This window comes from Antedon mediterranea, chromosome 3 (assembly GCF_964355755.1).
Source record: "Antedon mediterranea chromosome 3, ecAntMedi1.1, whole genome shotgun sequence".
NCBI classification, from domain to species: Eukaryota; Metazoa; Echinodermata; class Crinoidea; order Comatulida; family Antedonidae; genus Antedon; species Antedon mediterranea.
In genome coordinates this window covers 26,433,787-26,458,523 of record NC_092672.1, presented here as the reverse complement: position 1 = coordinate 26,458,523, position 24,737 = coordinate 26,433,787, and the positions used below count along the sequence as shown (strand labels likewise).

At 32.8% G+C, this 24,737-nt stretch overlaps 3 protein-coding genes across 6 annotated transcripts in view; 2 read left to right on the top strand and 1 right to left on the bottom strand.

Annotated features, from left to right (window-relative positions):
- Window positions 1-2,022: 2,022 nt before the first annotated feature.
- LOC140044221 (intermembrane lipid transfer protein VPS13D-like) overlaps window positions 2,023-24,737 on the bottom strand; it is a 113,825-nt gene continuing 91,110 nt past the window's right edge. Inside the window, exons 60-71 of the mRNA XM_072088699.1 lie at window positions 12,002-12,171; window positions 11,337-11,492; window positions 10,886-11,035; window positions 10,397-10,531; window positions 9,464-9,600; window positions 8,485-8,734; window positions 7,815-7,979; window positions 7,265-7,471; window positions 5,326-5,579; window positions 4,574-4,731; window positions 3,878-3,999; window positions 2,023-3,311 (exon numbers count right to left, since the gene is read on the bottom strand). Coding sequence (XP_071944800.1) covers window positions 3,213-3,311; window positions 3,878-3,999; window positions 4,574-4,731; window positions 5,326-5,579; window positions 7,265-7,471; window positions 7,815-7,979; window positions 8,485-8,734; window positions 9,464-9,600; window positions 10,397-10,531; window positions 10,886-11,035; window positions 11,337-11,492; window positions 12,002-12,171 — 2,003 coding nt within the window. The 3' untranslated portion in view covers window positions 2,023-3,212. The remainder of the gene's footprint in view (window positions 3,312-3,877; window positions 4,000-4,573; window positions 4,732-5,325; window positions 5,580-7,264; window positions 7,472-7,814; window positions 7,980-8,484; window positions 8,735-9,463; window positions 9,601-10,396; window positions 10,532-10,885; window positions 11,036-11,336; window positions 11,493-12,001; window positions 12,172-24,737) is intronic.
- LOC140045104 (pyridoxal kinase-like) lies at window positions 12,974-23,290 on the top strand. 2 transcript variants are annotated; one of them, XM_072089857.1, is made up of 7 exons: window positions 12,974-13,627; window positions 15,214-15,376; window positions 16,185-16,389; window positions 16,961-17,109; window positions 17,563-17,684; window positions 22,229-22,295; window positions 22,627-23,290. In XM_072089857.1, the coding sequence occupies exons 1-7, from the start codon at window positions 13,538-13,540 to the stop codon at window positions 22,731-22,733; spliced, it is 903 nt and encodes a 300-aa protein (XP_071945958.1). In that variant the 5' UTR covers window positions 12,974-13,537; the 3' UTR covers window positions 22,734-23,290. The 2 variants fall into 2 exon arrangements, with proteins under 2 accessions (XP_071945958.1, XP_071945959.1); XM_072089858.1 differs by lacking the exon at window positions 22,229-22,295.
- Window positions 24,323-24,737, top strand: part of LOC140045103 (tripartite motif-containing protein 2-like) — a 28,260-nt gene continuing 27,845 nt past the window's right edge. For 2 of the 3 annotated variants that reach the window (XR_011844544.1, XM_072089856.1), the window contains exon 1: window positions 24,323-24,633. The gene's annotated coding sequence lies outside the window, so the exon portion shown is untranslated. The remainder of the gene's footprint in view (window positions 24,634-24,737) is intronic. The other variant, XR_011844545.1, reaches the window with a different exon arrangement.

Sequence of the window (24,737 nt, the reverse complement as noted above, 5' to 3'; positions counted from 1 at the left end):
TCTTCGGCGTCTAGGCAAAGTATTTCACTTAGGCTTAAGTCAATAATATCGAGATTACTCTTAATTGATATTCAATTTTCAAACTGTACTATAAAGTGTTATGCCTACGTCATCATACATTAAAAGTATAATTATATGAGGAATGTTACATTTTTGTCATTCTTAAACCAGAACAACACAGAGATTTTACAAATTATTTTTTTTTTGTGTAAATTCCATTAGATTTTAAGCAACCCGATGAATTTTACTCTCACATGTCCCGAATTTTTGTAAGAGCTACTTGATTTTAATTTGTATTCGACCTAATTGTGATATCAATATTTTTTTATCTCTTATTAGATATTACTACATTAGCTGCACAACGATACATTAAAAATTAAAATAAACCAAAATATATTAACCTACCAATTCAATGTCCCTGCTTACTTCAGTAGTACCGACTGGTATCAAACAATAATATTAAAATCCAACCTCTATGATAAACAGACTAAGCAATACACCGACATACTATACAGTTTCGCAAACATTGCATAGTAAACGATATATAAAATTATCATATTATTTGATTCGATTTCTTCATTCCACTTCAGTAAGCTTTAAGTTATACAAAGTAACCCATTCGGAAGGATCTTTAATTAATTATTGGCTAAACATATAAAGGTGTACGTGCAATTGCTATTCACACGTTGGTTTGTCGGTAAGTAAAAAGGACAAGACTGTGTGCGTGTGTTTAACAATAACAATGCACATAATATTACAGTGTTATAATCGATAGACTCTGTACACAATTGATACGTATTGTGGCGGTATATTAACTAACATCGACAGACAACATTTATAGTCTGGTTTGTTTCATAAGCTCGTTTCGAGGTTCTAATTAACGTAGGAGATGGTTTATACAAAATATCAATCTGCGCATGCGTACGAGCCTATACAACGTTCCGTTTATTATCGCATCGGGACTGTATTTTGGTCGATTAAACGAAAGCTCAAACGGGAATCTTCATTTGCTTTACATTGCTGTTATACTGTATTTCACAATCAAGTTAAAAAAAGGCCTACAATAATACATTATAAGTGGCCATTTCTTTGCGTGTGGTATGCGTGTGATATCCAGGTACGTCTATAAGCGGCACGTGAGATCCACTGTAGATTACTCATGTCTTGTAAACTATTGTTTCGCAATTATAATGTCATTTGTGGGAGAAGCAACCCCACTAGGACGCAACACAAGGACATTTGACCAATCACAAGCGATCAATAATTCACGATTAGTCTTGCGTTGCGTCTACGTCCCTGCGTTGCGTTATAGTGGGAACCAAGCTAACCCGTACCAAAATTGCGTTCCGGACCAGAGAGACTGCGAACGTAATATACGACGATGCAAAAATATAGAATTCATCGACAAAAATACATAAAATCACAATATATTTTTTATTAATATTTCTCTTTAAATTTCAAACTTTACATATTTTATCCTATACAATTATTTTCGAACCCAAGAAAAAAAAAATAAAGTGATGCATAGCAAAAAAGTAAAACATTGTTATAATAATGTTAAAGCTTAATGTATAATAATAGCACATACAAATAATTTTTCCCAAGTTATAAAAACGATTGTCCAGGAGTAATATAAAAAACAAAGGGTAACAATAATGTACCAAAATAGGAAATTAATTTCGTTTTGTTTCGTCTTCTAGTCGAATTGGCAGTCATCATAACTACTAGATCATAGCGAACCTTGATACTATGATATCAAACGTTATGATAATTTAAAAACAGATTAATAATTTATTTGAATTCAATAGGTACATGTTCCTATTCATTGCTACATTATCCGCATGTAAAATTATGGAGAAATAACAACGGTAAATTGAAAAAAAATTAAAAAAATACAGTAATGACAATGAGTGTAAGCAATATAATTTAGATGCATTTGTGTTGAGCAAATGACAAGCGAAGTTATAGTAAGTGGAAACATGACACTGTAATTCAGTAAAAAAAAAAAAAAAAAAAAAAACACCCTAAAAAAATAAAACGATTTTAATATTTTAATATAGACATTTAGCATTGCTAGGTAAAATAATGTAGTAGAATATATTGCAACTGTAAACAAAATCGAGCATCACATTTAAGAAGCAGAACAAGTAATTTAAATGCAAACATTTACTATAAAATATATAATTTTAAATTAAGAAAAAAATGACGGTAAATAGTATTTTGGTTAATCGTAATATTTCTAAAATTAAATAAATATAAAATTAGTTCAAACATATTTAGGCTAAATCGGGCTAAATCGGTTCAAATAGGTTCAAACCAGTTGAAACAGGTTTTGATTGAATAAAATGTTGATTCAACATATATTTTGTTAATTGATAAAGACGGTATTTGGTTAGTGAAAGCATGGCAGTATCCATGGTAAAATTTAATACTTTATAATTGTTTTGATCGAAGTCTTAAACTTTCCTAAATTTAATCTATCACTTATTTAAAAAATGTCAATTGCATTGTTAATTTTAAAATAAATATCATAAATATGACAAGGTTCAAATGATTCAGTCCTTGAATAACAATTAAAAGCATTGACCATATGTAGTCCAGTGATGGCTGGTACACACTAGAGCACTGTTCAGTTGGTTCACAAGGGTGGAGCCTTGAATTCTCATCACTAATACACTTTGAACCACCGATTAGCATTGGCGAACTTAACCCTACCTAATAGAAAGTACATTAGCGCTCTACGTTTATTGCAAAATGATTTAGAGTTGTTCAATTGGGAGTGTTCACCTCTCCTCACTCTGTTATGGTAATCGTTAGAAAATAATTAAAAAAATAATATGTAAACATTTTTCCTTGTGTGTACCAGCCCTAATATCTAGGAAGTGAACTCCAATTCACACACTAGTTGTAAGTTTAAACACACCCTTAACATTATTAACAGTGTGCTTTTTCCACATTTCCATTCTGCGATTTATTGAATATCATGTGACCCGCAATCCTCCAATCAAATGACAAGGATCTACTTATTTTGTTATATAAAAGAAATGAATACTTTAACCAGACTATGTGAGTTTTGTAATAATTATGTCAATTGTTTTTTTTTTCAGAAATATTTTTTTCCATTGATTTAATGTAAAAAAAAATACAAAGTACTGTATTCAGATGCAAAAAGATGTTAATTTATGCAAATAGTAAATGAAACTTTTTTATTTTCATAAAATGAGCAGAAGACTAGGATCTTGTGTACCAGTAGCCACCATCTGGTTCATTTCTTCAAATTTACTTTTAGCATAATTGATCTGTTGAGAAACCTAAAGAAAAAAACAAAGATTTAAGAACATGGTACAAAAGTAGTTTCTTTTCCTTGCGGGAATTCTATTTTCCTTCCCATTTTCCCATCACAATTCAAGCCACAAACATCAACATATTGGACAGGAAACTTTTGTTTACTTGGCCTAATATAAAAATTACACTTGAGCATATTTTTACTCTAAATGGTTAATTGAATATCATGTGCCATTCAGTATTAGTTCTACTGCATGGTAACCATTCTATTTAATGGTTCTATTACACGGCAGGCTTTTGAACGCCTGGTCTCAGCTCCATTAAATAGATTAGTTAATTTTCTCAAGGAAAAAATAATCTCCCCAATTAATCATAAACATTTATTATTTTGTTTATTATTGTCGTACTATTGCAACATCAAAGCTTAGATGCCACTAGCGGCACAAAATACAAGAATGTAGACGAGTTGACCAATGACAAGCGACAGTTTGAATAATCCATTGCGTGTGATTGGTCAAATCTCTTGCATAGTGCTTACGTCCTTGTGTTACTTCCTAGTGGCAACCAAGCAACTACATTTCTCATTACGTACCTTGAGTGCAATATTCTCATTATCACATCCTACTCTTGGCCTTTCTTTTGGACTTAGATGAGGGTGGCTAACACCAGCCTCTGTATATGCTTGTTTTGTTAGTTCGACATAATGTTTAGGCCCTGTGATAGAATAGTAGAGATATACAAGTACTGTACTGATTCTACATGAATTTATTAATTTCTATCAATGGTCAACAAAAAAAAAAAAATGGTACTAATTAAACAATACAACAATTACATTAATACAGGAAATTGCAAGAAGAAATTTCTTGTCAAGTCAAACCCCAGGATTACTGTCAACCTATCTCATCAACAATACCGGACACCCCTGGGATGGGAAATTATGTAGTCAAAACCAGACAAGACGCACAGATCCTTACTGGGAAAATGTATTTGGAAACTTTCCAAAGCATGGAATATACTGATAATGTGCCAACCAATGCTTTAGTTATTAAAAAGAAACTAGTAGTCGAGTCTTGGTTAATTTATGTCTTATATTGCTATGTTTTGGCATATCCAAAACAGTCCAGAAAAATTGTCAGTTTAGCCGGAATCTCTTGCAATTTTTGGGGTACTTGGGAGATGCACGATAGGATGTCAATAAGAGACAACAATTGCTCTCACATTAAATTTCCTCTTTAATATTTATAACAATTATTCTAGACTTTATTAGTTGTTAAGATGAGTAACTCACCAACTTTCAGATGGTTAGCATGGTATAGTTCTGAGTACCAGACCGTTAGCACCGGGTTAAGAGGGTCCGAATCGGCAAGAAAGTGTACACATTCACTGGTTATCAAGGCTTGCATTCCTTCTGTGGCATTATCTCTTAAAGTCTCAAATGCTACATACCTGAAAAAAAACAATGAAATTAAATAAAATCTGAGGTTGGTTGGTTTTGTATATTATAGATGTATTGGATTGTCTAAGTTCTTTTATGTTTTGTTCTCCTTGTTTTCTTAATTCAGATAGATAATAATCATATTTGCAATAACGAATTCATTTTATAGTTTCTATGGATACAGATTTTGTACTTGAATATGATAAACTAATTTAAGAGTAATGAATTATGTTGATGATACATGCAAGCAAAATGGCAAATCTTATCGATTAACAACAAAAAATAAATAAAATAAATTTACTGCACAAAAAGAACATCATTTTAAAATGGCTCTGAAATCTTACAATGAATTGAAATTACACATTCTATAAGAGTGGCATTATGATCACATCTTTTGAATGACACCTGCTAGTGGTACCAGGAATGGCAGTACAAACTTGTGAAAAAAACATGTTACATCATTGTGTCCATATATGGGCACATCAAATTTTATTGTCACATGAAGTTTGATAGTGTAGACCGACCGAAGTTTATTAATAATGTTTGAACAAAATTGTGCTGTCCTAGTTATTTTAAAATCCTAAAATCAATTTCACTTCACTTACGTTTCTTTGCTTTCTGATTCACTAATCTTTCTCATATATTCCTGTCCCGTAGAATCATGTGTTGTGTATTGAGGTAAAACACCAGCCTGATTGACACAGCATCGTATCTTGCGCACTTTTGAAGGCATTTGATTGGTTGCGCTACTTGTGGTGTAGCTTAGGGCTGCTGCAGTACCAGAGGCTAGGTCAAACATACCAGCTACAGGCTTAGTGAACGTGCCAACAATGCCTTTGCCAAACCCCGCTAGAAGACCCTGTTAAACAACATTTTTGAAAAATTAATAATAAACCAAAACATAATTACATTTCTTCCAATATTTATTTTACAGTGACAATTGTCAGAAATCACACACTCATCATATGATTCAAAAGGCTTCATAATGCGTTTTCCATATTACAAAACATTTGGGACTTTGAAGAATAGGATTTAGGTGAGTTAACATAGCATATGTAACAGTATACAGTACACAGTAGAACTCCTCCTTTGGGACACCCCTATTAAAGCTATCAAATGGATACTTTCCTATGAACCGAACAAGGGGAAATGTATGTTTTAGCACAACCATTCAATCAATCAATCAATCAAAGTAACATTTATTTCTCTTGTCTTTCATAGAAAATAAAAATTAGCAGTAAAAATTATTGAAATAAGAGGGGCAACATTCCTAAAAAGCAAAGCTTGTATAAGGCAGCCCATAGAAAATGAAAAAAAAAAAAACAGGACAACACGGGAACCGGAAACAGGACAAAAACAGTAATGAAGACTTTTAGATTCAGGGTACCGAAAAGACTAAATATCAAAACTACAATGAGTGAAAGGATAATTAAACATAACTAGATAAGAGGTGCCGTTTCAATTTAAAAGAAAAACTCTTCTTAGACAAAGCACTTTTTATATTAACTGGTACGTTATCCCAAAGTTTAGGACCAGTGAACTTAATGCTATGTTTAAAAGAAGTAGTTTTAAAAAAAGGAATACGTATTTGATTTGCGCTCCGAGTACTGTGGTTATGAAAATTAAGATTGAAACTAAATAAATCATTAAAGTGTGATGGCAGGATCGAGTTTAGCCATGAATAGAGGAAAACACTTTGTTGAAGATGGTTAATATCCTGAATTTTAAGAAGACCAAATGAAGAAAATAAAGGATTGGAATGGGATAAAGGAGGAGCATTTGCTATGTATCTTACGGTTTTCTTTTGGATCAATAACAGTTTGTTTAAGTAGGACGGGTATGTATTACCCCAAATAATATTACAGTAAGTGAGGTAAGGGAGGATTAGTGAACAGTAAAGAATCCGGAGTATGTTTCGAGGGATGAAAGATGATAATCTATATATGATACCAGAACTTTTGGATATTTTGTTTTCGACTTGAGTAATCTGATGTTTCCAATTTAGCTTACAGTCCAGATAAACACCAAGAAATTTAGTTTTCTCAACAATAGGTATTAATTGATCTTTAATTTTTAGTTTAAAAGTACTAGTATTTAGTGGTATTTGTGAATTTTTGAACACCATACAACAGCACTTTTTTAGATTAACAGAAACATTAACTTCTATTCAGGGGACACCACTATAAAGGAGACACATTTTTATTCCTTAAGGTATCCACTTATTAAAATAGGGCTTCTACTGTAAGAAAAAAAAACCTGAGCCTCTAAATATATATTTCTATTTTTGTGTCAACAAAGCCTACTTCTAGCCTTTAGTTTTCCTAAAAGCTCTGTCTACATTATCAAAATTTATGTGACAAAAAATGTGATGTCATACTATATATGGACATGATGATGTCATATCAAAACCATATTTGGGCACAACACACTTTTTTTGTCAAATAGTTATGATAATGTAGACAGAGCTTTAGAAAACATGTTTCATTCTCTTCGTAATTGGATTCATCTTTTAAAAATATATTATTGACACAAAAGTACACATACTTCAACGCCATCTTTGCTTGCACCTTGATACGACTGCGTAAAGACGCTGGTTAACCCACCAACAACTCCAAATCCAAGACCTTTGACACCAGCCATAAAATGTCCGACACCAGATTCACCGTGAGATCTGTGGATCTGATGGCGTATATCCTGATGTTTTCGATCCATAGTGACCAAGCCAATACCTGCTGAAATCGTCCCTGCCATCTGAAATTAATTAATGTTTAATGATTTTGAATTTAATGTATTATTATTTATTATTATTACGTTATCGGAACTCAACAAAACATTTTTTTTGAAATGATTGTTTAAATATATTATTTTGGGGAGATGTTTATTATAATTAGTTGCAAAAATTGCAATTTTGTAAACCATCAGAAGATTTCGAAAAGTCAATCTTTTTTATCATTAAAATAAATTTGTTAAGTTACTTTGTTTTTGTATGCAAAAAATAGAAATAAATATTAATATTTAAATATCAAATGGTATGATAATATTCAATTTCAAAATATTTTTGTCTGTAAAATATAATTATAAATATTTCACTTACCTTTGCTGTTGTGTTGGACATGCCATGAGTAACGTTTCTTAACAGTCCAGCTACGTTTCCTTCTAACCCTTCCCTTACACCATCACGGAGGTCTTGTAGTAATCCTATAGGATTGCCTAGGAAGTCCACAGCTCCAAGGATCTTTACTGCTTGGCTCTTCAATTCCTGTGAAATAACAATTATTTAAGCCTTCGACTACAATATGTTTTTTACAGGATAATTTGCACAAATTCTCAAAATGTGTACAACTGAGTGTGCTGCAATAGCACAGTCATTATAAAAAGTAATGCATGGCTCAAGATACAAAATGGCAATACACCTACAGTATACAATTTTGACATCTGCATTAAAATTGTTACATTACTTTGATCTCCTGGGTTTATTATGCATTGTCATACACACATTAAAAAAACCTTGTGAAATCTTGGAAAAAGGTATAGTGGGTGCCATTTTTTTATTATTATGCATGGACTGGTCAGTTAAATACAAGGGCAATTTTGAAGTACAGTATACAATACATGTATAGTAACAACTCGGAACAGTCAGAACTGTCCTCGTCCTTGCTGGTGTGTGTCTTTCATAGAGTCAGATTTTCCACAAAATTGCGTTCACACTATGCAAACCTCATATTGGTGTGAAAAAGGTATTATTATATGATCAAATTACTCACTTCAGTATAGTGTTTAGAAACCGCTTCAAGCAATAACTCTTGGGTCTCAAAGGCGTGTACACGTGTGAAGGGGTCAAGAGTCACTGGTGCATCTTGAAACTGTATCAACATAAGTTGCATCCTGGATTTGAGTTGCTTGTATCGTGGAGGCAACTGGACGGATTTCAAAACTGTCAAGCGAAACTCTGCTGTGCTTACTTTGATGGTTTCAAAGAAAAATCTTTTAGCTTGGCTTAATGAAGCATTTGTTCTGAAATAAAGTAAATTAATTAAATTTATTAAAAGCCAGTGAGGTGCTTTCTCTTTAAGCATGTTGAAATTTGTATTGTAAACTCAATATTATTTCTGAGCAGGGAGTAGCCTAGCCGTTAGCAGATTACATAGTATATTAATATTCTTAAAGGACAACTTGACCGAGGACCATATTTTAACAACGTATTAGGGATGTACATATGATTTCAGAACAATCGCGAGATTAAGGATATCGTCGCACGCGCTCGCCGTACAGCCGTCGCCGTCAATTGCTGTGACATCAATCGTGCATCTACTTAATTAGTTTTCACTGTTGTTAACATACAAGAGAAGTATTGCAATGCACCATTGACGTCACAGCAATTGACGGCGACGGCTGTACATCCCTAATACGTTGTAAAAATATGGTCGTCGGTCAAGTTGTCCTTTAACAAACAGTTGATGTTAACATAATGGGTACAGAACATTAAGATGAGGCAAAGGCAAGCTGGAGTTATTTACACTACTACAGTATTATACCCTAAATGATTAACAAATAAAACAAGCAATATGTTTTTAAGTGCTTAGCGCAGGACAATATATATTTTTTAATCTTAACCAAATCTGTAGGGTCTTCAAACAGACTGAATCAGGGCTCTTTAAGCTCCGAGTTCCCTGGGTTTAGCCAGTGAGCGCTCATAGCAGTTACGCCACTGAGTCTTGGGCTCCTTTAGTCAAACTCACTAACCTGAATACATCATAACGGCTTTCATTTGATGTTTCAATGTTGGATTCCTCATCTCCATACTTGAAAAATTCAAACAACTTCAGCAACATTAGCTCTTCTATTTGTAGAATCACATTCTGCATGTTCATCATCAAAGTCTAGACATAAAAAGATGTAATAAAAAGAAAAAGATAGTACAATATAATATGTGTGGATGTTGCCTTAAGCTTGTTTCCCACAACACAACGCAACAATGTAACACGATGCAAGCAAGTTGATCAATGATAAGCCAAAGTTTGAATAATCCATTGCTTCTGATTGGTCAAATGACTTGCGTCCTAGTGGAAACCAAGCTTAAACAACAACTAAATGTTCTATTATGCTTGTGCAAAATATTGGGCTGGAACTATTATTATTAGTTACTTTTTTAAAAATCCTTTTCACCATTATTTTTGTGAATACTTAAAAAATATATTGTTCCCCTGAAAAAATAACATAGATATTCAAAATTGTATTAAAAAAGTTTATTTTCCTGATAAATAATTTAAAGTAAACATTAGTAAATCTTTCTTTCAGACAATGAGTTTTTGGTTAAATTTAACTGTTTATTTTGTTTTTCTATAAGTGAAATCTGTAGGCGCTGCACTGCTGGCTGCCGTGGGTCCGTGGAGGGCCTAATCCGAATTTCCTCACTGAGGACAAATATTAATACAAAATACAAAAAAAAAAAAATACAAATCATTTTGTCTTTTTGGTTGCATCTTTTTTCAGTGATTAATTTTATTAAAACTACAAGTAGCCTATTCAAAAGTAAGTCTGATTTATTAACCTTCATTTTTAATGTTTTTGGGGGTCAATATAAATGAATGAGTGAATATTATTGTATAGTGGACAAGTACATGCATCAGAAGTTTGTTTTTTATTTGTTTAAATTAATACTGTATTTATTATTACCTTATAAATATTGATATCATGTCCAGCTGACGGTAACTTGTTGATGTGGAAGTCAAGTAATGGAGCTTTATTGTTGTTCTCTTGATTTTTATACAATACTACTGGTTTCAAGGAATTCATTAATTGGTTATCAACCTAAGTAAAAAAATAGTTTTATTCAAAACAAAAATGACTGAAAATCAAAACTATTCAAGTGAAAGTTCATGGATAACTACTGTAGGTCAAGTAAACATTACAAAGCTCTGTTTGCTGGTGTCTCCCAGGGCAAAAAGACCAACAGCAATTACTGAGGTGAGATTACTTAAATTGCTTAAAAGATTTTCACTGATGGATATGGAATGAAAGCTGGTTCTAAACCAACAATGACAATGGTTTTAAACCTATGGTGCTGGTTCTAAAACAATGATGCCAAAACATCCTTTGTAGGGTTAGTTAGTTTCATGTCTGGGGTTGGAAATTTGAGGATTTTTATTATCACTACTACAATACCTGAATATCATCTATGTTTGCATCTATATATAGGCCAGTCACCGCATCAAGGTAATGAACATCAATGTTGTTGAGTGAGCAGTACAATATCTCCTCTGGCAAACTGTTAACAAGTGAAATTCCAATCCCACTCTTCAGCCATAGTGCCACCTACATTAAGAAATGAATTATGCTGAGATAACAAACTACAAATTCTATACCAATGATGTTGGTTATTACTAGTTTCCAATACCCTAAAAATGATGTTATATGAATATGGTTGTGGGTGTCATGACCTGGTTTATTAAACACTAAAATGACATCATTTGAAGCATGTCAATTTTTACTACAAATGGACTGCCAATTTATGGAGCACTGTCAAATGAACGAACAATGTTATGAACAGAATGCTCAGTATAAACATCTCTAACATATAACACTATTAGTATAGTTATTTAACAACAAAATTTACTTCAAGTTCTTGCATGGAATCAGCATCATCACTAGGTGTTACAGCCGGATCTGCTGACTTCTTCTTCTCTTGACTTTTGACCTCTTGACTATTTACTACTTCCCAATCTGATACAAACCCAGAGTTGCTCACAACACTTGAAACTTGAAAATGTTTCTGTAAAAAAAAATGTTGCTATTATAAATAAATGGTTTTTAGTATGGTACATATTTTTTTTGTCTGAGGAATTCAATTGTTCTACAAAAGGGGCAAAAATCAGCATAAGTTACGATCACTTTTCCGCTGGTGGTCTGCATTTTATTATTGCTGGTTCAGGAGGTTGTTTGATCCATTGAAACCCCCATTGGCTACGGGGCTTGGAATAACCACTAGGATTGGAGTATGAAAGTTCCACAGTACTTATATTAATATTTTTAATATCCGGATCTATCTATAATGTGTCCCTATCATAGGCAAATTCTCTAATACAGTGTCACATATAGTGTGTATCACGTGTGATGGCTAAGCCAGAAACCTATAACCTTTACATGTTACAGGCGACACATGTGATACATATGTGACAGAGTATACATAGTTTGCCTACTGTATGATATTGGACAAATGATGCCATATGTGAGATGCAATACAGAGAATCGGGTTAATAATACAGTAAGTACAATGTGTACCTGTGGAAAGCTGTCTGTTATTCTTAGCACTTTAGAAGGTCCATCTGATATCACTTTGCAAGTAAGGCTTCCTGAGCCAGGCCGATGTTTCAGTCGTTCTACACGCTGCTCTTGTGGTGGTGTTTTATCATTACTAATGGAGCTCATAGGTCCGAGCACAGCTGGAGTGCCTGAAAGTAGAACATATAATCATTGTGAAGTTTAAACATGTCATGAATTCAACTTTCGGTTATCCTCTAAAGAGAATGTTTTATAAATTCCAATACGGATGAGCAGATTTTTGCGCAGGGAATGCAAAGGTTTGTAAAAGGTAAACTCTATTAGATTTTGGTTAGGATCTGAGTCATAATTTTAGATCTGTCTTCACATTTTCTCCCTGCCGGAGGTTACAACTCTCTGTCAGCTTTTGTTATTTACCTCCACTAAGTATATGTAGCCGATCGCGCGTGTTTGTTTGTCTGTTTGTTTGTTAGCAGGATTACTCGAAAAGTAATTGCAAGATCTTTACTAAAATGAAAATACAGATATGATATGAGATATGTGGTCAAGGATCACTCCATTGAAAATCATCAAAAAATAATACAAATAATTTAATATCATCATCACACTACTAACCATAATATAAATAATAAATATGATGGTAGGATGTACAGTATTTGCCTCATCTGGTAAATTAAAATATATATTTTTATGAGATAGTGACATCTTTAGCACAGTTGGCTAAAGTGGTGGTAGTCCACTGTGTTGTGTGCTGAACCATGAAATACTATAGGTTTCCTTTGGTGTACGGTTCAATTCCCATCGACATTCTCCGTGTGTCATGTAAACAGTAGTAGTCTTTTGGAAGACGTTAAGTTGTTTTGGAACATGGCTAATGTGCATGTTAAAGAACTATCAGTATACTCTTTGAAAAAGAGTAGGGTATCGCCTCTCGGTGTACTGCCAAATTCACCACAAAGGACCACACCGTAAACAAGTCTTACATAAAATAGGGGAAGGGAGACAGACAATCTGTGACAATTTTTATCTCCTCAGTATGGTGAAAATTACAACATAATAAGGGGATATACAGGAAATTTAGATCCAGGGATCTAGGGATACAAATTGAATTGGCACATTATCAAATTGACTGACTTTGATCATGATGATGTCATCAAAATCATTGAATATGCAATAGGTAGGCAGATCAAGTCTTAAATTACTGACTTTATTATGATGATGTCTTAAAAATCATTAAATATGCAATAGGTTTGGACAATCAAGTCTAAAATAACTGACTTTCATGATGATGATGTCATCAAAATCATTGAATATGCAACAGGTTTGGACAATCAAGTCTAAAATAACTGACTTTCATGATGATGATGTCATCAAAATCATTGAATATGCAATAGGTAGGCGGATCTAGTCAAAATGACTACTGTAACTTTATGACGGCAGTATAAAAAAAATCCTTTGATCACTTTGTTTAATTTGGGAGCTCTTACAAGTGTGTTTGTATCTAATTGTGTCGATTTTCTTTTTTGACAATCAAAAATGTCGGTACACGAGCGCCGTGTTTTGTCCATACAAATTCATGTTGTGTCTGGATATATTGGAAACAAGGCAGCTGTGTTTCCAATGCAGGTTAGATATTGTGCATTTTATTTAGTGAAAAACAAAAGGAGTGAAAAACAAGGAAGAGGATGGTGATAATGTTCCAGCAAGGTACAAATTTACAGTAGTAGATGGGTCACTCTCTCTTGAAGAAAAGATCTTTACATTGTAATTTAATTTATTCAGTTTTTATCAGAGATATTTTTGTCCAGTGTTTGGACAAACCAAAACATGTTTGTTTTGATAGTAAAATTTATATTCTATTAAAAAATATGATCAATTTATGATATATCTATTAATTATATTATTTTTATATAGGCAGTTTAGAATTTCTTATTTGACCATCAAATTTATTTACAGTATATATGCCTGTAAATTTATATATCTATATATAAATGTAAATGGGGGAATAACCTGCGACTGGCAGCCTACAGGGCTGAATTGTGAACAGATGTGGACTACACATACAAAACTTTCTTCTCCGTTAAGGATCCATTCATGTCGAGTGCTGCCACCAAATGGCGCCTGTTCGTCTGTCCTCAACGGCAGGGGATGAATGGAACAGTACACCGGGGTAACTCCCTACTCTTCCGAAAGATGTACTGGGTTCTTTAAAGTGCACATTGGCCAGATGAGTACACTGCACCTCTAGTTTTAAGTCCTTATCCGAGAAGAATTGTTCTACCACAAAAAAAAATGGTCGAGGGCCTTAAACCAAACTGCTCGGCCACTCGACTCGACAATTTTGAGTCCAAAGCTTGGACTAAGAAACAATTTTGGTTCTTTCTGTTTATTTAAACACTGTAAATACAGTATTTTCAATGTTTATGATGAATAAGCATATTTGTACTTCATAATTGCATGATACAATATGAAAAACATGAATGACCAAATATAACATTACTATAAACTATTAAATATTATTAGGCTGTGTGGACTATGAATATAAATGTTTACTATATTATAACATTAATCTATTAAATATTATTTGTGAGTGTGTATACCATATTGTAGTTTAATTACTATTACCAGCTGATAAAAAGCATATATTTATATGACAATGGCAGAGGAAAATCACACGCATGTTTAATTGCTTGATAAATTACAATGTCTTGAATCAATTGAATCTTGATATTAAAGAACTTCATTAATCCTAGCATCCTTGTCATGCCTTCGATCAAACCAGAAACCAAGAAAATAAAATAAAAAAGGGTCAAGGAATCTATACAATGCCTAACCAAAACTACATTTTGTAAAATATTAATCACAGTATCTCCAACAAATTATACAAACAATAAAAAAAGACCATAGAGCACCGATTTTAAGTTATCAATCATAATATAATATGTAAATAAAGTTATAATAAATGTTCTAGCCTTCAAAAACATAATATGGCACCACAAACATTTTGTTGGTAATGACTTCAAAATACAGTATATTGAAAGCATTGTTTTAGTTATATTACAAGAAAAGGTTTAGAAAAAAAAAGTGCAGTTCAAATTTATTACAGTTGTCATATTTTGGATGGTGCTCAATACTGTACTGACGAAATGAGAAAGAAACCATATTTTTGAACATTTAAGTGTTGTTGCATACATTTAAATTAATTTTTTCAGGTACTTGGATATGAAGTAGATATTATCAATGCAATGCAGCAATGCACAAACATAGCATATAAGGTTTGGAACGATGGTCAGATCTTAAATGGTAATGATCTCAAACGTCTGTATGATTGTATCAAGCAAAATGACATAAATATTTATTCTCATATTTTAACTGGTAAGTACTGTATGCTCTGAACTGCACTAGTTATTGAGTGGTGATTTAATTTTAGATTCAATCTTATTTATAATTTGTTTATTAAAATGCTTTTATTATTACTTATTACTTGAAAAAACAGAAGCTTGCTATTATATAGTACAATTGCTTTGTACGTTTGTTTGCATGACAAACATTCAAGAAAATTTAATAATTTTACAAATAATTTTGTTTTTCTTTTAACACGCCACTCTGTTGCCAAGTACTTCACTCAGTTTCTAAGTGCTTTTATTTTTGTTGTTTATGCATCCCTGTGTCCTAGTGGAATTAGTCGGGGCTGATGATTAAATCATCCTCTTTTTTTCTATAGAGTATTATATGTATTGTTGATTTAGGAAATTTCATATAGGAGGTGGTGGGTTATATCAAGATAACAATTCTATTTTTGTATTAGTATGTTTTGCTTTGTCAATGATATACCGAATATTAATTAACTAACTAAAAATGAGAAAGATGAGAAAATCTATGAGAATAAGAAAAAGCCACTCCAACCGAGACTACATTATTATTAGGTATACAAATGAAATTATGTATAAATAGAAAATGAATATAGAAAATTCAGAATTTAGACAGGATGTACCGCTACACTAAATATACACCTCATGAAATTGCATTTGTGCTAAGTCTCAGCAGCCTACTGATACTTTGTTTAGAAGGTTAAAAATAGCACTACACCAGCCATGAATGTCAACTAATAATAATAATACATACAATGCAATTACTTTGCAATCCAAAAGAATCTGTAACAAGTATATTACATTATTCACAGGTGGTGTAGGCTCACCATCTTTCCTTCGTGAGATTGTACAGGTGGTAAAAGATGCAAAACAAGCCAATCCAAATGTGATATATCTGTGTGATCCAGTCATGGGTGATAACGGCTGCTACTATGTCCCAGAAGAACTGATGCCAATTTATCGCGATGAACTGTTACCACTGGCAGACATAATTACACCAAATCAGTTTGAGGCTGAGTAAGTCAAAGTTAAAAGTTGACTTTATGGTAACATTTTACATTGGAAAGCCAAGGAACAGATACAGGGGGCGCAATCTCTCTTAAAATGAAATTATTGATATATATTTTAAACATACTATATTATAGTTAGTGCTCCTCTGTTAAAAATTCTGAATCTGCCAAGAATTCCTAAATGCACACATTTCGAACTATGGACAACAATCATGGAAGAGTTACCATTTGACAAAAGTTTGATTAGCTCCTACAATTAGATTCAATGGTGACCAGGAAAATAAAAAAAGATTGTAAATTCTCAATACTCAATTACAATATTGATTACTTACAACCTTTCATATGTGATCATGCCTTTCACATGCGTGCAACTGATATGCACGTATGAATATGTGGATTTAGCTGGCTTCTAACTACAAGTTTGAAAATTGAAATGTGCAAACGGAAAGGACATAAGTTAAGCTGTTAACAATGTTTAGGCCCTAGGTGCTCGACCCTATTTCATAATTCCTGGATCTATCGGTCCCAGAATAATCGGATAGTTCAAAACAGTTATCTTTCACATTTTTGGTTGTTAGACTTTTAAGTGGGACGAAAATAACCAATGAAGAAGAAGCATTAAAAGCTACTCAGTTTCTACATGATAAAGGAGTAAAGACAGTTATACTTAGCAGCTATGAAACAGGCAATGAAAATACACTAACATTGATTGGAACACAGATCAAAGGTAATGACCATTGCATAATGATTCAAATTCTCTGTACACCTCCAAATTCAAGCATAAATTATCCAGTCTGAAAGGCAATTCTGTTGTGTTGCATGAATCACATCTGGTGCCTGTAGTACCGTATTTTATGGTGGAGGATAGGTCTATGACATACGATACAGGCATCACAAGTGATACATATTACAATAATTGCATGCAACAAATTACAGTTGCCTACAGTTCAACAAATTATACATACAGTAGCAGGAATCACTTGTTGTTAAATTTTCAAAATTTGAGAGTAATGTGAGTAGTATATTATAAATATTTGGTTCATTTGAGGAGTGTCCACCACTAAAGGAAATCCATTGAGATTGTGAGTGGGGGTCAGAGACTGTGCTTTTGCTCTAAAGCTCAATGTCTTTACCCAGGGACCAATAATAAACATGTTGCACTGTGTGCTTTTGCCTATAGATGGAAAGAAGACTGGTTTTAAAATTGAGTATCCCAAGGTAGAGATGTCATTTAAAGGAACTGGTGATGTCTTCTCTGCTCTTCTACTTGTATGGAGTCATAGATATCCAGACAACCTTCAGGTTTGTTTAATATTACTAGTTATTGCTTTAATTCATTTGGTTACATTATAACATGATAAAAGAATATCCCTTGCCATTTGTTCTAATTCTGCATCATATGAAGTAGAAGTAAAATATAATGGTTCCATTAAATGGCTCTATTGCATGTTCAGTTTGTTGTAAAAATGTTGTGCCATGCTGCAGCATTGGTGACATTCGAAAAAACAACCTGTAGTGTGTGCTGCTTAAAACTGTTCTACTGCGCGGTCAAAATTCTGCATGCTGCCTTTTTTAATGGCCTAATAATTGAGAATTTAAGCATCATATTAATAACCAACCATTAACCAAGGATATGCATTATATAAAATAGAACAAATATAAATAAAAAAACATAGTACTGTATAGAGGGCGACATTTATAGTATATCAATGACGTGCTCAGGATAAGACGTGTATAGCGAGCGCTCCTCATTTGACTACAATTTACACGGCGTGTATGCATCATGGCCACCAAACCCAAGACTCGCTCTCGCCCAGCCGATATTGAAAGTGCTTGTTCCAACCCTGTGGACTTTAACAATTTTGTACATGCTTCCCTAAAATCATTATTAGATGGGCAGGCAAAAATTAAAGAGGATTTGAACCAAGCTATTGGATTTAACTCGGACAGAATCGCAGCACTCGAAGAAAACGATATTATCAAGGCTAACAAGATTGGTCAACTCGAACAAACGGTTGATAAATTATCATCTACGGTTGCGAAGCTTGAACTAGAGGCCAACAAATCCGAACGCTTCAGCCGACGTAACAACGTTCGAATTGTGGGACTTAAAGAAGAATCAGGTGAGGATTGTGTTGTCTTGGCCAGGAACATTCTAATAGATAACTTTGAATTTAGTGAAATACCAACGATAGAGCGTGCACATCGAGTCGGTCCTGTACTACCGGTGAGGCCCCGACACATTATAATTAAACTACTTAGTTATAACTCTAAAATTCAAGTCATGAAACAGAAGAATATTGCCTTACAAGATAAACAGTTTTACGTGATAGATGATCTGACCTTAGTGGATTATAAAGAAAGGAAGAAATGGAAATTTCAAGTTAAAGCTTTATATGACAATGGAACTAAACTTAAATTCTCTGCTGGTAAATGGCGAACTTCTACGGGGACTCCCTATATATTCAAGTAACTTTTACGGTGATTTGAGGAACTGAGATATGAATGGTTTCTTTTTCTCTGCCTTCTTTCATTTTGTAATTTCAGTATATTTAACCTGGCTTTGCTTGTTTAAATTCCAAGTATGTCCGCTACGTACCATTATTATGCAAATTATACCTTTGCATACCCGGTTGCATACCTAATGTATTATTCTCCGTTTTATACACGGGGAGTGCAACGCTTACGCTACCAGTAATACGGCAGCACTATACAGAATTGTTTTATGTTTAATTATTGTTATATTTAGTTTTTTATTTTATTATATTATTGTTAACTTTTACCTAATGTTTAAATTATCTATGATACCTTATAATTAATGTGCCAATCCAACCCTACAACTGATGTGAAATTTAACCCTTTTGTGGCATACGAGAACATGAATATTAACGAAAATGTTGATCCACACTCTCAATTTTATGCTAGTTTAAATGAATCTAATTATTTTGATCCAGAAACATTCTCAGAGAATTTCTCTAAGCATAACAATGATAAAAATGTTTTGTCTACTATCCATTTTAATACACGTAGTCTCTTGGGCAAGATGGATTCTTTAAAACGTTTTCTTCTTACTCTTGAATTTGTTTTAAAACTAATAAAGCGCAAGGACTTGATGAATTCAGTCCAAAAGTTATTAAACTATCAATTTCCCTTTTGGTTAAACCTCTATGTCACATATTTAATCTGTCTTTAACAAAAGGAGTTTTTCCAAATAAATTGAAATTGGCAAGAGTTACTCCCATCTTTAAAGCAGGAAAAAAGGACACTTTATCTAATTACCGACCGATCTCAGTCCTTTCGCTATTTTCTAAAATATTAGAAAGAATTATCTATAATAGAACCTATGCCTTTATGGAAAAAAATAATATTCTATTCAATAAGCAATTTGGATTTCGCAAACATTTTGATACCGCAATGGCCTTAATTGATTTGTCCAATGAAATAATAGATGCATTTGAAAATGATGAGTTTGCAATTGGTGTTTTTGTCGATCTATCGAAAGCATTCGATACCATTAACCATCCCATTCTTCTTTCAAAACTGTATCACTATGGTATTCGCGGTGTTCCTCTCAATTTATTTAAGAGCTATTTATCCAACCGCTACCAATGTACCAAGTTTTGTGATTCCCAATCAGACTATTTGCCTATTACCTGTGGAGTACCACAAGGTTCATTACTAGGTCCTTTTCTGTTTCTTTTATATGTGAATGATATTTACAATTCGTCAGTATCTTTATCTTACTTTTTATATGCAGATGACACAACACTAATCTGTAAAAATCGACACTTAGAGTCGTTATTTAACACTGTAAATACAAGTTTAATTAATGTATCCGAATGGTTTCTGGCAAACAGCCTTTCTGTAAATCTAAAAAAGTGCAGCTATGTTTTGTTTAGAAGTAGTACGATGCCAATTAAATTAGGTCCATTGCAAATTAAACTAAATGGTTCTGTTCTCCCCATGGTCAATCATGCTAAATTTTTGGGTGTATCCATTGATAGTCGTCTGACATGGAAACCCCATGTTATTGAGACAGAAAACAAAATCTCAAAAAATATTGGTATAATTTGTAGACTGGCATCTTTTCTTCCACATCATATTCTCCGAACACTCTACTGCTCCCTTGTTTTGCCATATCTCTTATATTGCAATATCGTTTGGTGTGACACATTCCCAAATTATTATCAAAAAATGTTGGCATGATGTATAAATTGAAATCAATATTTCCTCAAAAAGTATTAAATATTTTATATTCTACTCTTATTTTATCGTACTTAAATTATGGTGTTCTTGCTTGGGGAAATGCTTCAAAATCAATTATTACTAAAATGTTATTAATCCAGAAACGAGCTGTCAGAATTATCTCAGGGGTAACTTTTCGTGCTCACACCCAAGATCTCTTTCAAACAAATAAAATATTAAAAATTGAGGATCTCTATAGATTTAATGTTGGTGTCATCATGTTTCAATTAACCGCCGGACACTTACCACCTATAATATCCAGTAAATTCACTCAAAATAAACAATACCACACTCACCAAACAAGACAAAAAGATCAGTATCACCTGCCATTTACTCGAACTAGACTTAAAATGAATACCCTTGTATATACTGGACCTAAACTCTGGAATTCTCTTCCTTTATCTCTTAAAAAATCTCATAACTGTGCTTTATTTAAACGTTTATTTAAACGTCAATTTAAACTATTATTGGTTGAAGGTTCTTTGTAAATTCTTTTATTATTGATATATTTGATATTTCTTAAATAATTTTTATAATCTATTTTTTACTTGTTTTTTTAGTTCTAAACATGTTAAACTTATGTGTTAGAGAAAAGATATTAGTTTAATTGTTGTTTTTTTGGAGTTTCTAATTGTGTTATATTATTTATATTTTATTTGTTTTGTTTTGAGGAGCCTATTCACCACAAGCTTTGCTTTTTTTTAGGCTCCTCCACTTTATATTTATATATTTGTAAAGTGAAATAAATAAATGAAATGAAATAAAATCTAATTTAAATAAACTTCAAATACTACAAAAGAAAATCATTCGAATAATTTCAAATGTTTCACCTAGAACTAGTACAGATCCTTTATTTCGTTCTCTCAAATTATTAAAATTAACAGATATTAATATTTTCCAACAATGTTTATTTATTTACAAAAGCCAAAATGCTCTTCTTCCATCTCATTTACGCGATATGTTTTCTCCCAATTATGAATTTCACGGCTATTCCACAAGAATCCTCAATAACCTTCATATTCCTAAACACAAAAAGACTTCTTTTCAACATAATATTAGATTTACTGGACCCAAGATATGGAACTCACTTCCTAACAAAATTACAACTTCTGCAAACAAACATAGCTTCGTCTTTAACACTAAACAATATCTAATACAAAAGTAAATTAATTAACTAGTTATATTCTAGGTATCAGTTTTTTATTGTTTTCATATTCCGTTATCGTAATTACTTTATTCCTATCCCATTTACTATTATTTACTAATTTGATTTTAGTTACTTTTTGTTTTGTTCAGGCACTTTCAACACAAGCTTTTGCTTTTTAGAAACTGTGCCTCCTTCATAATATTGTTTTATTCATTTTAAAGATGAGAAAAAAAAAAAAAAAAAAAATTGTATTGTTTTAACTATCTTTCTTCTCGTCATGAATTTTGTATTATATTATTTATTTTGTATATTATGAAGGAAATAAATGTTACTATGAAATGAAATGAAATTTGCTCCACAGGATGTATTATGACATTCATCTCAGAGCATTGTTTTAGAAAACTCCAATGATTATAAGGTTGATTATATTTTTAGTTCATTATCTATATTTCAGTTTGCATGTGAACAGGCATTATCAACGATGCAAGCGATTTTGCAAAGAACTTGCAAACAGGCAAAATGTAAGTGACATTACAGTATTATAAGACCAAAAAAGGAGTGATGTGCCCAAATATGGTAGTGATATGATCAAATATATTCATCCTGTCCATATTATGGGCACATCAAATTTGTCACATAAGTTTCATAGTGTAGACAAGGTTGTTTAAAAATAAGTAGACTGGCTTCAACTTTCTCATAACAGAAAACCAAAAGATATTCTAAAATAAAGGTTTTTAATAGGCCCAGATTTTCATAATTGGACCATGTGAGCCATCTTGATGATGATGAATAAAACTAAGAATGCGTTTTACTAGATAACATAATAACAAATGCAATGGTTTTATTTTACAGTGTCACCCACACCTGCTGGATCTGAACTTCGAATTATTGATAGCAAAGTTGATATTGAAAACCCACCGGAGTCAGTAAACATTAAAGGTGCTGTGCTATCCTTTTGAAGAAAAAAAGGGTTTTTCTATATAACCATGTTTCTGTAATATTATTTTGCACCCGATTTTCTATGTACTGAATCTCAACATACAGCATTATATCAAGTCACATATACCTAAGCTATCACAGGTGCGCCTGTATTATGTTTAGGTCATAGGCTTATTGCCTATGATACAGGTGTCACATATGATACTTGGCTCGCAGAATCAGTTGGCCTCGGGGCAACCGTAAATGGATGTAGAGCAGCTAAAAATTAATTAAAATGGTCAGCCCTGGTGGACAAACAAGTAAAAATCCAATGAAAGAGTACAATAATGTTTTGCATCAGTTTTGGCCATTAAGATATTGAGAGGGCAACCAAACTGGCTGCCCCTCAGGGGAACAACAAAACCTTGGTTTTGTGAGGCCTGGAAATGTGAAACACAATTTGCCAATGATTGATTAACCAATTAACTGACTTAAAAAATATTTTGCTTATCATTTCTAAGACACTTTTTACATTTGAGTTAATAAATATTTATGGTGATTGGAATTGGTAGTGGATTTTCTTTTTACAGTTTAATTTCAATTTTGTTTGTAATATAAATAAAATTATCATATTTAATCAAACCTTCCCACACCTGATGGCAGGGGGGGGGGGGGGAGGATATCGCTGCAAATCTAGCCACAAAATCAGAACAGGTTTTTAAAGATTCTGCTTGTGGTTCTGGCAGTAGAACAAGTTTTCTTGGATGACTTAAAACTGGAGGTCCAGTGTATATGCACTTAGAGTAGGGATCACCCTGTTGTACTGGTCGTTGGAGACAGATGAATGGGAATATAAATGGTATAACAGGTACTGCTCTTTCAAACCAAACAAATAGTTTAATCTAAATTATGATTTAACATTTAATGGCCAGATATGTCAACCAATTCGAATTCGGAGTGGAGTTGTGGATTGGTGGTTATGATGCTTGGCTACCACTCCAAGGGCCCTGGGTTCAAGTCCCGTCACATGTCAGGATTTTTTCTAAGGACCAAATTACTCCACTCCCAAAGACTTGTAATAAGACTTTGTTTATGTAGAGCATCTTGTGTATGTTTGTCTTGTGAACCTCTGAGGGTCCCTAATGATCAGCAATAGCTGGATGGATTACCCTCATTAAATATGGTTAAAAAAAAAAAATCAAAAAAAAAAATCTAAGGCCTACATTAAACATGTCAATAGTGGTATAATCAATCAATCAATCAATTTATTTGGAAATTGCACCTTTACATCGGTGGCACACACATTGAACACAATTAACATAAAATGACGAATACGGATACTTAAGCTAATTTAAATTAAAATTAGTACTATATACTGTGGCAATAATTGTCTGACATGAGTTGGTACATTTTAGTTAATGCTAGCTTGGTTGTTACCATGCCTGCCACTGTCAGTGTCAGGTGTAGGAGCATTATTCTTATGCCCAAAACAGTGCCAATACTATGCCTCATAAGAGACTTCACCTTTACAAAATCATTGGTTGATATCCTATTCAGTAATTGCTGAGTCATGTGCTTATTGTTTACCAAATAAATAATTATATATAAGGAAGTTGTTTGAAAATGAATACAAAACATGGGTTAACAATATAACACAGCAATAGCAGACAATATCCAGGAAGTCTACAAGTTCAGCACACTTGTTGATACACCTGAACGGTTTCGTACAATCTGTGTACAGGCTGTTAATTGTGGCTAATAAACTGTGATAAAAGCAAGTGGTTTAGTACTGTACAAATACAATAAAAATTTGACAAGTTTTTATTTATAATCAAAGAAACACAACGTGTACATGGTTGGAAAATAACATAAACTAAATCAGTATAAATAGCCATAGTCATCTGGACACAAAACATTACAGCACTGACATCTGAAGAGAAGGTAAGATAAACATTTCGGATCCAACATTTCTATATTTTCATACTTCCTTTTATGATTGTGTGTATACAACTCAATACTGACTTGATTTCTGATAAGCTGGTACT